At 34.5% G+C, this 13,721-nt stretch overlaps 1 protein-coding gene across 2 annotated transcripts; it reads left to right on the top strand.

Annotated features, from left to right (window-relative positions):
- The first annotated feature begins 7,920 nt into the window (after positions 1 to 7,920).
- Positions 7,921 to 13,663, top strand: LOC113714794 (nuclear cap-binding protein subunit 2). Of its 2 annotated transcripts, none has more exons than XM_027238871.2 (9): positions 7,921 to 8,062; positions 8,185 to 8,247; positions 8,475 to 8,698; positions 9,802 to 9,940; positions 10,043 to 10,076; positions 11,633 to 11,758; positions 12,373 to 12,426; positions 12,516 to 12,622; positions 13,348 to 13,663. In XM_027238871.2, the coding sequence occupies exons 2-9, from the start codon at positions 8,230 to 8,232 to the stop codon at positions 13,420 to 13,422; spliced, it is 777 nt and encodes a 258-aa protein (XP_027094672.1). In that variant the 5' UTR covers positions 7,921 to 8,062; positions 8,185 to 8,229; the 3' UTR covers positions 13,423 to 13,663. The 2 variants fall into 2 exon arrangements, with proteins under 2 accessions (XP_027094672.1, XP_027094673.1); XM_027238872.2 differs by having other exon boundaries at positions 7,930 to 8,071.
- Positions 13,664 to 13,721: the final 58 nt, after the last annotated feature.

Here is a 13,721-nt window from a genome sequence, read left to right as displayed (position 1 = left end):
CTAACATGTCTAGCACAAACATCAAACAAGTATAACAGAAAATGTTCAACTAAGCAAGATCTGATTAAAGCTTACTGGGCAGTGTTGCTACATCTGCTTCCTTTTCACCATCCTTGTCGCCATCAACACCTTCTATCATCGAAAACACGGATCTATTCATTAATCTCAATCACATTTTCTTAAAATTTAATTCTTATGAAACTCTGCTTATCTCTCAATTTTCAGAGGTTTTTTTTCCTTCATTGTGTTAAAGTTGCTATTATAATTCCTATAATTAGACAATTAAACCTGTCATTCCAATTATACCCTTGGTCCGCAGTGAAAAATACATAAAATGTGGTGGTGCTGTCCAATAAGTCCTATATTAAATCCGATAAAATTGTTTGAGAACTAAATTGGTGAAAAAAAAGTAAAGGACGAAATTGGTTTAAGTGAAAAAGTTTATGGACCAAATTGGCGATTTTTCCAAATGAAAAACTAAACTGAATTTTTAACTTCTCTACTAGACATTTTATCAAATATCCTATAAGCTAACACAAGCACATAAACATGCGTCAAGTCAAAGTACATGCATAAGCAAATATCAAATAAATATATATATACATATGCATGCGTCAAATCATAATACATAGAAGAAGATAAGCAGGCATCAAATTGAAAACCCGAATGCAAAATTTAGATAAAAGAAAAAATAAAGGGAAAATTAAGCATACCAAGAATAGAGAGCATAATCAAACACAAACTAAACTAAGAAATCAATCAATCATAAGATATAAGAAAGTAAAAAAAGAAAAGCAGAATTTTTAACATTCTTTGCTAGGCATTTTATCAAACACCTTGTAAGCTAACACAAAATTCAATGTAAATGTTTATTTGAATGTGGAGTCAACATAATTATCTCTATCATCTTATCTTTTTATCGACTTTCATTTTTTTTAAAATTTTTACATTCTAACAGCAGTTAGTTTTCTTAACCGATTTAACCAAATGTGGTGTTGGTGGAATTGAGAGCATTTAAATTGGGTTGAAAAGACATTTAGGTCCCCAAAGCGTAACAAGATCTAAACATTTCTCTTTTTTCCCCTTTGGCAAGGCATAACATAATCCGACACTTAAATTTCCTTCATCTTTCCTTGAATTCTATAATCTATCTTTCCAACTTCATAGTTGGAATCAAACTAGGGGATTAAACCCATCCTATCTTTTTTCTTTTTTTTTTCAGTTTAGAAACTCCAAATTTATAAAAGAAAAGAGGAAAGGGAAGGACATGAGAGTCAAATTATGAACCTTACAATCACTTTAATATTCCTGCCAATTAACTTGATCATCAGGATAATCTTATCCTTAGTTCTAGGACATATATTCCTATGTCTTTTAACATGCCAGCTCATATAGGTTGACTTTTAAAAAATCGCTTTTACAAAATGCACCACTCATATATGGTAGTGTAATTGTACAGTGGTGTTCACCTAACATAAGTTGATTTTTAAAGATCATGTGAGTAAAATATTTAGTATTTACTAACTATTTTCTGAGTTTAGAATTTGAGATCTTATCCATATAACATTTTTCCAAATATTTATCATTATTATTCTTGATTGTTGGATATTTTCTTTTTAGTATCAAAGATATTTCTAGTTTGATTTTTTTTTCTAGATTTTAAATTCTTTTTTCTTTTCTAAAGGAAGAAATTTTTGTTTAAGCAATTTCTCAATTCAACTCTTCCACTTTTGTTGATTCAAGGTTAACTTTGTCATTGTGTTTATCTAGTATGTGAAAAAGGAGGTCTTTGCAATTTACAAGACGAAAAAATTGCCAATTTAGTTCTCAAACTATTTCACTAAAGCCTATTTGGTCCCTTAATATTTTATCACATGAATTAAGTCTTTTAACTAAAATTCTTGTGCAAATTAGGGATTTATACGATGTTGCCACCCAAAACATACGTTTTTGTACCCAAACCAATGGTGAGGCAGGGTTTTTTTGGAAGCACAAAATACGATTTTCTACGGGAAGCAAGACCAACCATTTTGAGACCAAATTGGGGAAAACCTTTGAAGCGAAATAGGTGAGCAAAATTAGGATTTTTTTCTGACTCAAATTGCCACCAATCGAGGGAGATAAGATGAAGGAAACAGAGTGGAATGGAGAATTTGGTTTATAGGTGACATAGCGGAGCAATGAAAAGTTCGAGGATAAAAACTCTGACAGAATGGCAGCGAGGATTTTAGGTAAGTCTTGGCCTACTTATAAGTGTTTGAAATTAATATTTTTCCTAATATATTGAAGTTTGCGTCTGAAATAAATGGTTGGTTGTTGAATTAAAGTTGTCAAATTTTTCCTTTTCTAATTTCAATGATAGGGTTTTGGTACATATAAAATGTGAGGTATGACATGGTATGTGTAGTGATCTCCCTTGTTACTTTAGTTTCGATGATTCCTTTGGGTTACAGGTATTTGTTTTTTTTAACATGGGTTACTTTGGGTTACTTTAGTTTCGAATATTCCTTTGGGTTACAGGTATTTAGTTTCGATGACATGATATTTGTTTTCATGCTATTTAATTGGGTTACAGGATAGTGATTGAGCATGTGGATGCCTAATTAAATTTTTTTTTGTCTTTTCTGCAAAAAAAAAAACACATAATATGAGCTGGACTGTTTTACACTAAAAATGTATTACGATGGGGTATATTTTGGACCACCATAAAAAAAGTATGTGGGGGCAGTATGGAATCCTTTGAAGGTATTACTGCAAATATAGTTAACATGTCACATTTCTATGGTTTCTGCACTTTTGTCGGATGTGAAAAAAATGTCAAATTGTTTTATAGAGTTCCTTGTGGAGATGCTATTTTCAAACTTTGCAATATAGAAAGTGAGGATGATGTTATAGACATGGCCTCTATTGGGAAATAAATTGGTGTGGGTTGAGGTGTACTTGGTGTAGGAATTTCACATTAGATTTATTGATAGTAAAGTGAGCAGCTCTAATGTGGATATTGAAGAGGCTGGTGTATCAAATGAAGATGTTTTTTATGTTGACATCACGCTTGAGGAGTCTACCACATTTGAAGAATCTACTATGCCAATTGAATTAATAGAGGAAGAAGATGGTTGTGGGGTTGCAGAAGATGAAAGTTTGGTCAATAATGATTATAACTTTAGGATGATGAAGATTATGGTATTTTCGAGAAATTTATTGTCGATGCTGGTGTATCAAATGAAGATGCTTTTTATATTGACATCACGTTTGAGGAATCTATCACATTTGAAGAAATCAATGTGCCAATTGAATTAATAGAGGAAGAAAATGGCTGTAAGGTTGAAGAAAATGCACAATCAGATTCTATAGAAGATGAAAGTTTTGTCGATAGTAATTATAACTTTAGGATGATGAAAATGATGACATTTTCAAGAAATTTATTGTCGATGCTGATAAAGAGCTTGAAAAGGCGAAGGAGATAGCAGAAACAATTGCTGCTAAAGGCAAAAATGAATGTAGAAAATGAACAAAAAAGGCCGGTTGTTGGAGGAGCATTTAGGCAGCAAAATAGGGATGATAAAACTGGTGACTTCAAGTTATGCGATGGAGAAAATATTGAAGTGTATGAAGAATCAGAGACAATCAATTCTGAAGAGTTAAATAGCAATAGTAAAGAGGAGAAAGCCAATATACGTGAGGTTTAGACCTGAGCATGATATGGTAGATCCAAAATTCTTTGTTGGACTGTTGTTTGATGATAAACAGATATTTAAATGAGCTGTTGATTATTATGGAGTCAAATGAGGTAAACATTTTAGGTGGGGTAAGAATGATACTGGTAGAATGCGGACTAAATGTAATAGTGCAAATTGTGGTTAGTTTATTTATGCTTCAAAAGAGGTTAATAGTGATGCCTTTATTATTAGAACCATGGGACCACCTTGCAACTGTAGTAGGATTTTTGACAATAAGTGTGCCATTTTGGGTTTTCTAAATAGACACTATATGGATTTTCTTAGATTAAACAAGAGGGTGAGTGTCACAAAATTTATGGACAAGGTGCACGTAGAGCTAAATGTGAACATCACAAGAAATTACGTGAGTAAGACCTTCATGAAGGCCAAGCTTTTGATCTATGGCAGCTACAAACAACAATAGACAAATCTGTGGGACTATTGCGTAGAGCTGCTAGCTTGCAATTCTGGCTCAACTATGCATATGGAGACAATGGTTGATGATATAAGTGGTAAGCAAAAATTTCAAAAGATATACATATGCTTTGAAGCATTGAAAAAAAGTTTCAGGGTTGGTTGTCTACGATTGATTGGTGTATATGGTTGCCACTTGAGGGGTCCACATCCGGGAGTATTGTTGACTGTTATTGGGATTAATGCCAATGACTGCATCTACTTCATTGCATACGCAGTACTGAAAATTGAGAATAAGAGCTTATGGAAGTGGTTATAACTTGTGTATTCAAGAATAAAAAACATGGATCTTCATCAGTGATAGACAAAAGATATTTACAATCTTGTTGTTTTTCGGTTACCTAGGTTGCCATTTATGAAAATTTTTTATTAAATAACACGCCTTTTTAAAAAAATAAATTTGATGGTTACACCCTTACCAAGGATTGGGGTCTGCCATTCATGAAGTCACTCCGAGTGTAAAGCATTGCCATTGTGTAAGACATCCATACAACAACATGAAGAAGTTGCATCCAGGTGAATCAATAAAAGCAGGATTTTGGGCTTGTGCAAGATCATCATACATGTACAAATTTAAGAGTGAGATAGATACTTTAAAAGTGTGTGATCACAATGCTTATAAGTGGCTGGTGGACAATACAAACCCAACACAATGGTCATGATCACATTTTAGAGAAACAACTAAGTATGATATCCTACCGAAAAATCTTTGTGAGAGTTTCAATACTATGATCCTAGAAACTAGAGAGACACCAATACTGGGTATGTTGGAGACCATTAGAGTTTACCTCATGGATAGGGTGTGGATAAAAAGAGAATGGATGAAAAAGAGAATTGATGTAATATGTCTAAAGATTCAAAAAAAGCTTGAAAAAGCCAAAATTGAAGCTGCTGCCAATATTGCTAGATACTGAGATGACAAGAGATTTGAAGTGCAACATATCTACGGTGGAACCTATGTTGTTGATCTCGAAAGGCGTATATGCACATGTAGAAAGTGGGAGCTCACGGGGATTACCTTGTTGCCATGTAGTTTGCTGCATTTCACTAACAAATGCCACACTAGAGGACTACATGCACAACTGCTACTCAAAAGAGGCATATTTGGTTGCGTACGAGCCAACTATTGCTCCATTACCGGGACCTAATGCTTGGAAGAATTCTAGTAAGATCCCGATCCTACCACCTAAGAAGTTGAGACTTTCTGATAGGCCAAAACAAGCAAAGAGAAGAGGAACCAGATGAATCTCGAAAAAATAGTAATAGAGTGACTAAGCTATCAAGCGTAGGAATTACTAAACTAAGCTGCTCAAAATGCTATAAAAAGGAACATACAATGAGGAAATGTCCATTGGTTATACTAGCCGAGCAATTAGTTGGCCATTGCACTGGAAGGGGGTCTTTTCTCAACAATAATAAATGCAGCAAATGTCAAGGATATGGTCACAATCGAAGAACATGTCCAACTAATCATTCTGTGGGCCACCCTGATATTGTAGGGACGGACTTAAACCATAGCCAGACTGGTAGACGTCCTTTTCTGCACATTTTTCAATACTACTATTCTACCAAAATTCATATAACATTTGTTTTTTTTCTCAAACTTTTAATTTTTTTTTCATATCAACAAGCACAACCAATGGGTGAACAACCTGTTGCTGGTGAACAACAACCTGGTGAAGGCTGTCAAGTGGACATACAAGCTGCTGTTCATAAAGAAAATAGTTAATTACTTTGAGGACAAATGGCTAGTCATAATTGAGTTATGTTTCATTTACTTTGAGGACATATTTAACTTAAATTCAATATTTTTTTCATTTTGCTTTGTAGTTTCAAGTGCACAGCAACAACTAGTACTTTCCACTGAAGTTGCTGAATCAAAGAAGAAGAACATCAAATACTACTTCTGTCGTATTCCAGGGCATAACAAAAAGTCATGTCCTTCTATACAAGCACGAGGTTGGAGAATAAGGAAGGAAAAAATGGATGCTTATGGTCTATATATTGAATCAGTTGGAAAAAAAAACCAAAAACCAAGTAGAAAGTAGGTTTTTTAGCATTGAAATGAACTTTACATTTGCTCCGTAAGTTATTCCATTGACTAATACTTGTTGATCATATGCAAGTTCATAGACTTATAGATTAATCGGATGATGACAATGAACCGAAAATAACACACCTTGACTAGCCATGCATGTGTGATAAAGAAGCTCCACTTAGTTTTACTATTGCTAACCTATCTCTAAAAGGAATAAAATTGTAACTTGCTACTAGTTGTTGTCCAAGATGATAGAGCATGATTGAATTTTGTGGTGCTATTGTTCATTGGGCCAACCCACATTTTGTATAGCTTTTGTTAACATGGTTGAACCCAGAATTGTGCTTAGCTTTTGTTAAATTAAGTTATAATTAACTTCTTTAGTGAATGAGTGCTTTTGTTAATGGCTGGAGATGCAGTTGACAATATGTATTCATGGTTTTAGTTTTATATATTGTGTATGTATTAAAATGGTAGTTTAGTTGCAGGTGAGATTATTCAATTTTAAGGCGAAACTTTGTCAAAATTTTTTTCAAATTTTAACACAATATAATGTTATGATGTCCAATCTAGCCTTATATACCAAATAAATTATCATGTCCAAGAACAAGAATAAACAAATGTATCTTTACAAACAAGAACATTCCATTGCATACCAACTTGGCCTTACACAAGTTTGCACCTACATAACTTTCTAGCAACATGCCTAATCAACTTAAACTTACTAAAGGATATTTTTTCTAGCAACTAGATTATTTTTAATGCAACATTTTGAGTCCTAGTTCCACAGGCTTTCTTCTTGCATTGTGAACCCATATTGCCATTAATAAGATGCAGCCTCCTGCCAGTGCCAACATCAACATCTTGGCTCTTTTTTTTTTCAATTTTGAATTTCTATCCTCATTTCCCTGTTGTCTCTTTCGGCTTTTCTTAGTTCCCTTAACAATTTAGCAATCGTGTTTTTTGTATACTTTGATAAGGGCAGATCGTACCATAAAAAAAAGTTGCAAGAATGAGATGTCTGCATTCAAAATTAATCCATCATTAGTAATAAAAAATAAATAAATACACCCTAATCATTATGAAATTTATTAAAATTTAAGCATTTGGCTAGTCTCATTACACTATAATTTCTACATCCATGGAACCTTCTTGACGGATTTGCTACAGTCTAAGAAGACACTATTCTGCAGGATTCTTGGCAATGGCACTTCACGATTTCCTCTCCATTGTCGTATTCAACTTTTCCTCTACTAAATTCTCCGACATGCGAACTTCCATATGTCTTCTTCCTTGAAGATAGATTTGTAGTTGAGTTTGACGATCCCATATCCATATTTCTCCATCTGTTATGCACTTCAAAGGATGAACTTGAGGACATTTTAGTTGCAACCTTGAATTGGGAATAGGTGAAAGAAAAGGAAAACTTAAGTTATGAGATAAGAGAAGAAAAGAGAAGGGATTGATATATTATTTAGGAGTTTTGAAAATTAATGGAATGATTTTAGATATGAAAGTCATTAAATATTTGTTCAAAACCGTTTTAAGGACAGAATAAGTATTTTAAAAAAATTTGACAAGTTTTCTCAAAGTTTTCTGCTATTTCCGTCCATTTTTTTATCTTACATATATCAAATCGCTACAATAATTTTTCTACAAAACATCAGAAAAATGGAATCCAAACATAGCCTAAACTTTCTCTTCTTTCCCTTTGTCTTCTGTCCAAATCCTCAGCTCCCAAACGAAGCGACGTCAGTCAGAACTCAGAAGAACTACTGCAAAACCCTTTTCTTTCGTTTGACCTCAGGGCTCCAAACCGACTAACTCCCAAGTACGTTTGGTCTCTGCTTTAGCTTTCATTTTCGATTCTTTTCCTTTCGATTTCGACTATAAAAGCGTTGAAATTTTGTAATTTCTGAGTGGAAAAATGTTAATTTCATGATATTATTCCAGCGTTGAGGTTGATTCTCGTTGATTCCTTCATCGACGGCCCGGAACATGGCTTCTCTTTTTAAGGTAAAAATCAATATCTAATTAATTATCGTAATTAAAGGGTTTTTATCCAAGCATTATCAGCTATAATTAGTTTTGCGAATTAAATTGATTTTATGCTGTTTTAGGTTCTCTTCAGTATGTTTTTTCTGCTTGTGGTTTGACTTATTTTTAGTACTGCAATGGATGGTTGCGGTTGATGTTTGTTGTTAAAGCTGGTTTTTGTTTTTGGGGGTTTGATTGCTGTTTAGGATCTTAGCAAGCTTTCGCAGTACAGAGACCGGAGGTTTACGGGGTCACAGGAAGAATTCGAGCAAGCATTGCTGAAGTCGACCACGGTTTACGTTGGGAACATGTCGTTTTACACGACTGAGGAGCAGGTTTATGAGTTGTTCTCACGTGCAGGAGAAATTAAGAGGATAGTCATGGGTTTGGATAAGAATTCTAAAACTCCTTGTGGTTTCTGCTTTGTCATGTAAGGCCCCATAGTTTGCATTGCATTTCCTTATGCATGGTTTTGTCGTAATTTTCTTGTTTGGTTGATTTATGCTCGTAATTTCGTGGTTGTTGTTGAAATAAAGGTGGCATTTTGATGCTTATAATTGTATACCCCTGAGATTCATAATTTTTTGGATGCCTTGTGTTGAGCTTTATCTTGCTTGAGTTTATGTTATGGTTACCAGATTCCATTTTTTTCCCTAATTGAGCTTTTGAAATTATTGTCTTCTATTTATTAAAATTCGAGCAATGTTGTTTTTCCTTTCTGTGGCAAAATTATTTTCTCTTTTCCTTGGCTTTATAGCAAAGGATGTTAGGGATAGAGAAGCCAAGAAAATGAGGGGTATTGCTTCTAGGTGGCCTAATTAATGTGTGATAGAGGAAGGAATGCTTCTAATTTGGGGACTATTGGTTGATGTCAGAGTTCCAAGTCATCAGAAGGGCTATAAATTGTTTTCTTCTCCATTAATTTTTTTCACCTTTTTCTGGCAATGAGTTTTGTTGAGAATTTATGGTCTCACCATTATTCTGGAGATACGAGTTAACACTGTTTTCACTTCAATTGCTTACTGTTTCTAAATAAAGGAAAATAAATGAAACAAAGTATGATCCATGAGAAGCAAGAGGACAAGTGCTTAATTATAGATGAGTAGTCAAATTGGTGCATTTTGATTATTCATTGCTATATATGTGTCTGTGTTTATGACACTTGGAATTATTGATTTGATAGTTGATGGTTGAAGCCTGGTAGACTATACATTTGGCAAAGCAAGGACAATACTAAATTTACACACACAACAGTCAGTTCTTTGATTCTGTCCATTAAGGTTATGTTCATTTGTTGGTGATGTTTGGAATTGGTAATGCTAATTGTGAACTTGTAGTTCGTTCACGTTGGTTTGGTGTCTGTGCCACCATTGAAATACAGTTTATTAAGATTTTTGAAAACTTTATCTCTTTTTAAGATGTGAACATTGTAGTTTTTATTATCTTTGGTCAGCAATAATGTTCCTCCTGTGCAAGGAAAAAGAAAAGATTAATGTGGTCATATTCTAAATACCCAAAACTTGCACTCTCCAGGTTCTACTCCAGAGAAGATGCTGAAGACTCTGTTAAATACATAAGTGGGACAATTCTTGATGATCGACCTATTCGTGTAGATTTTGATTGGGGTTTTCAAGAGGGAAGGCAGTGGGGCCGTGGCCGAAGTGGTGGACAAGTAATATGCTGCCCCCCTCTTCTCCTCCGTGCTTCTTTAAACTCTTTTATTTGATGAGATTCCTTGAATCTGCGTTAATATCATTATTATTCTCTTGCTCAGGTACGGGATGAATATCGTACTGATTATGATGCAGATATCCTTTCAATTTTCCTTTATCCTTATTTATTTTTTGTCCCAATAGGTTTAACTATTGTAAGTCTGGCATGCTGAAGGTACTTTGTGTGCTTTTGCCTTGAATTTTTCTTTTCTGCTGTAATTCAGTTTACCTGTCAATCATGTCTTGGAAAGCTACAGATTTGTCTGGAATAGATCAAGTATTACCTCTCCATCAAAAAAAAGAAAGCTAAAACAGAAAAAGGAAGAAGAGAAGGAAAAAGTTCAAAATTGTACAAGTTATGACTCATTGCCAGGATAGTCTCATGGACACCAAATCTGGAGTCTCTTTGCTTGAACCTAATAAATAACAAGTTTTTAATTTTCCCTGGTGTCATGTCATAGTGTCAAGGCACTCTGTAGAGTTGCAAAGAATCAATTGATCATAGCCTTGGAGATACTATGAAGAATCTAAATTAGCATGTTTATTAGTAACAAAAACTGTCTATTCAGGTAAGAAGGTATTTTTAAGTACTTTTCCCCTTTTTTCCTTTGAGATACTGCAACTTATTAGACTGAAGGAAAGTTATTCAGACATGTATAGAGGAAAAGTTGAACAGGCTTCAAGTTCAAAGATATGGCCGAAATATTCATATAAGGGTTATCGTTTGGTATTTCTTATTATAAGTGGGCCAGCATTGCCGAATTTGCCAATTTCATTGAAGGTTTTATCTGTCTATGTCAAGGATGATAATGTTTTTGCAATCATCCCGAGTTTGTAGTCCTCTTTGATCTCTACATATTTACTTTTGTTTCCAGTTCCTTGGTATCGAAGGGTCACTTTCGAGGTGGACAAATGGTTGATAAATTCAATAGCCTGGCCTTTTTCTGGCTGGAGATCATGTATATATATTGTTTTTTTTCTGCCCTTCTATCTTAGGTGAGATTCTAATGTTTTCAGTGGACAAGCAATTGCAAAACTTGCCTTGATAAGTTTGACTAGCACTTCAGTACAATAAATGTGCAGCAGTTAAATTTGTTTGCTAAACATCAGTAGCTGTGACGTGGTTTATCTCTGGATCCTTTTGTGTGCTTATAAAATTCGTATCATATACCTTATGGAGAGACACTTGTTTTGGCTGTTTTTCATTAGAATGTCTTGATGGGAAACATTCATTGTGCTTTTGCCTTCAGATTTCAAATATATGCATATGCTGGCTCGTTGATTTGGTGATTTTTGTTAGATGTCGTGATTTAAAATTGCCTACCATGCAAATAATGTCTTTGCTTATTCAAAAGCAATGCTTTTGGCTTTTTAATTATTAGTCATTTATTCTATTCATTCCAACGCTGAGGCTTCTCCTTTTGTCTCCGTTGATTTCAAGATGGGAATGTTTAATTGGCTTTAACTTCCCATTAACTGTTAATGCAGTCATAATGCATTTATTGATGTCTATGAAGTCTATAGCCCTATGTGGATTTAGCTGAATCATAATAATTGCGGTGTTTTATATATAGTACTGCAGCTCAGTTTACTTTGATTATCATTTGACAAGCCTATTTTTTGCATATCCAAATTCCCTTAACTAGCAGTACCTAGAGGTGGTTATGGAAAATTGGTTCAGAGAGAGTTGGAGGCACAAAGACAGCTGGTGGACTACAATGCAGGATCAATAGGCGCAGGATCACTAGGCTCTTTTCCACCTGTCATGCCACCTCAATGTAAGTTAGGAGTAATTTACATGCTTTGCTTTTCTCTTTCAGCTGGTAGATACCTGATCTATGTTGGTTTGTTATACAGAACTGATTCATATACATGTTATAATCTACAAGAGTTTTCTTGATTGTGGAATTCATCCATTCAGTAATCATCTCAAATTTGAACTAAAAAGCAAGCAACTATACTTGAAAGGTTTTTCTTTGAAGACGATATAATTCAGTTGAAGAGCTATTAATTCTAAATGAGTTCTTTAGTGTATAAAGATTTCGTAATAAGTAGTGCATGATATCTATGGCATTTTGAAATTCATTTAAGACGTTTAAGCATGACATTCCCCTGTTCTTCTTTGGTATCTAGTGAAGTTGCTTCTGAATTTGTTTTATTGTTTAGTCATAAGCATTCATTTTTTCTAAGTAAAATGGGAGGCTGGACTTAACTATGAAATTAGTGCTAATACAAAACTTTCGTTATCTGATATCAGAAAGAAAGCCCTTTATCTTCTAATATATGAAGTTTGAATGCACTTGATTCCTAAAAGCTTGACCAATGAGAATTTTGTTGATTTCCCTGTCTGTTTCCTGTAATTGTATTGTTGCTAACCTATTAACTCCTGTAGATGGTAGGCATGGTGGACACCATGGTTATGGGGGTTCTCATCGACATGGTCGAGGTAGCATTCTTGGACAATAGTTTTTTGCTTCCTGCTAAGATCGATAGCTATATTCGTAATGATTTTTGTCTTTGTTTTTTCTGGAGAAGATTACCATCGCAAGCGATATCGTGAAGATGACCGTCGTGGACCAGAGTTTTCAAAGAGAAATTTTGACCATGAATCTAGGAGAGGTTCTGATCATGACTCTAGACCGGTAAACTTTTCTTTTCTTTTTATTTTTCCTATTGTTATTTTCAATTTTAGATTTTTAATCACTTTGTTTCTTTAAGAATGAAGAGATTCTACAAACATGTGTGGAATGTGTGCTCAAATATTATGATAAGAGGAGGTCATCCTTTGTATCAAATCAACCAGCAGTTTTAATTATCCAAGTTACTAGTGTATCCTGCGGAAGATCTAACCAAATGGTGTTGAACTTCATAACCTTGATCCTTATTGTTCTGGTTATTGGACAAATTTTCACCAAGTAGTGTGGTTTTTCCTCTCAAATCTCAGTGGTTACAGCAGACTTCTATGTTTACTTATGCTTTTAGTGCATAAACATTAGGCAATGCTCCCCACACTATCAGTTGCCTTTTGTTTTAGGCTTTGTTTTCTCGTCCGTGCTTTCACACTTGTAAGTTTTATTCTTGGATTTTGGTAAGATTAGGGAAGATTAGAACCAAATCAGTAAGTTACGCTATGCCGTGATCACTTTAGTGGCATTAGATCAGTGTTTAGATAAATAAATTCAGCATCATAGATCCTCTGGAAGTAGAGAGGCCAAGTCTACTGGAGCTTTAATTGCTTTGGATGTGTGATATCAGTGGGGTCTTATGAGTGGAGCAGATATCGTCGTTATAACTTCGTCTGCAGTTGAACATTTGCTCCTGTAAGTATCCTTTCTATGAAACATCTGATGTTCATCTACTGCTGCAGGAAAAGAATCCCCGGTTTCGTGAGAGTGGTGATTCCGATGACGACGAGGATGAAGATCGAAAGCAACGGCATTAATTAGTTCAAGTCAGAAATGTAAAATCTGGTTGCTCTTAAGACTTTGTACTGCAATCATACAATTCTGAAGTAGATGAATAGCTAAATAGGGCATTTCTCTTGTTATCTTATCTTGTGAGGGGTAACCTGGAAGAAATTGCTAGCGTGTAGCTCCAACCGTACACTCTTTAGCGTGCGTTCATTCCTACCTGCAGACACAGAACGATGAAAGAAGGAAAAAGAGAGAGCCCTTGTATTCCTACCCTCTTCCTTTGCTTTTTTGATTGCCTTGTGATTTCGTTCTGGAAAAAAACAACTAT

Source organism: Coffea arabica, chromosome 10c (genome assembly GCF_036785885.1).
Source record: "Coffea arabica cultivar ET-39 chromosome 10c, Coffea Arabica ET-39 HiFi, whole genome shotgun sequence".
NCBI classification, from domain to species: Eukaryota; Viridiplantae; Streptophyta; class Magnoliopsida; order Gentianales; family Rubiaceae; genus Coffea; species Coffea arabica.
The sequence above is the reverse complement of the archived record's forward strand: the minus strand, read 5'-3'. Positions and strand labels throughout refer to the sequence as shown.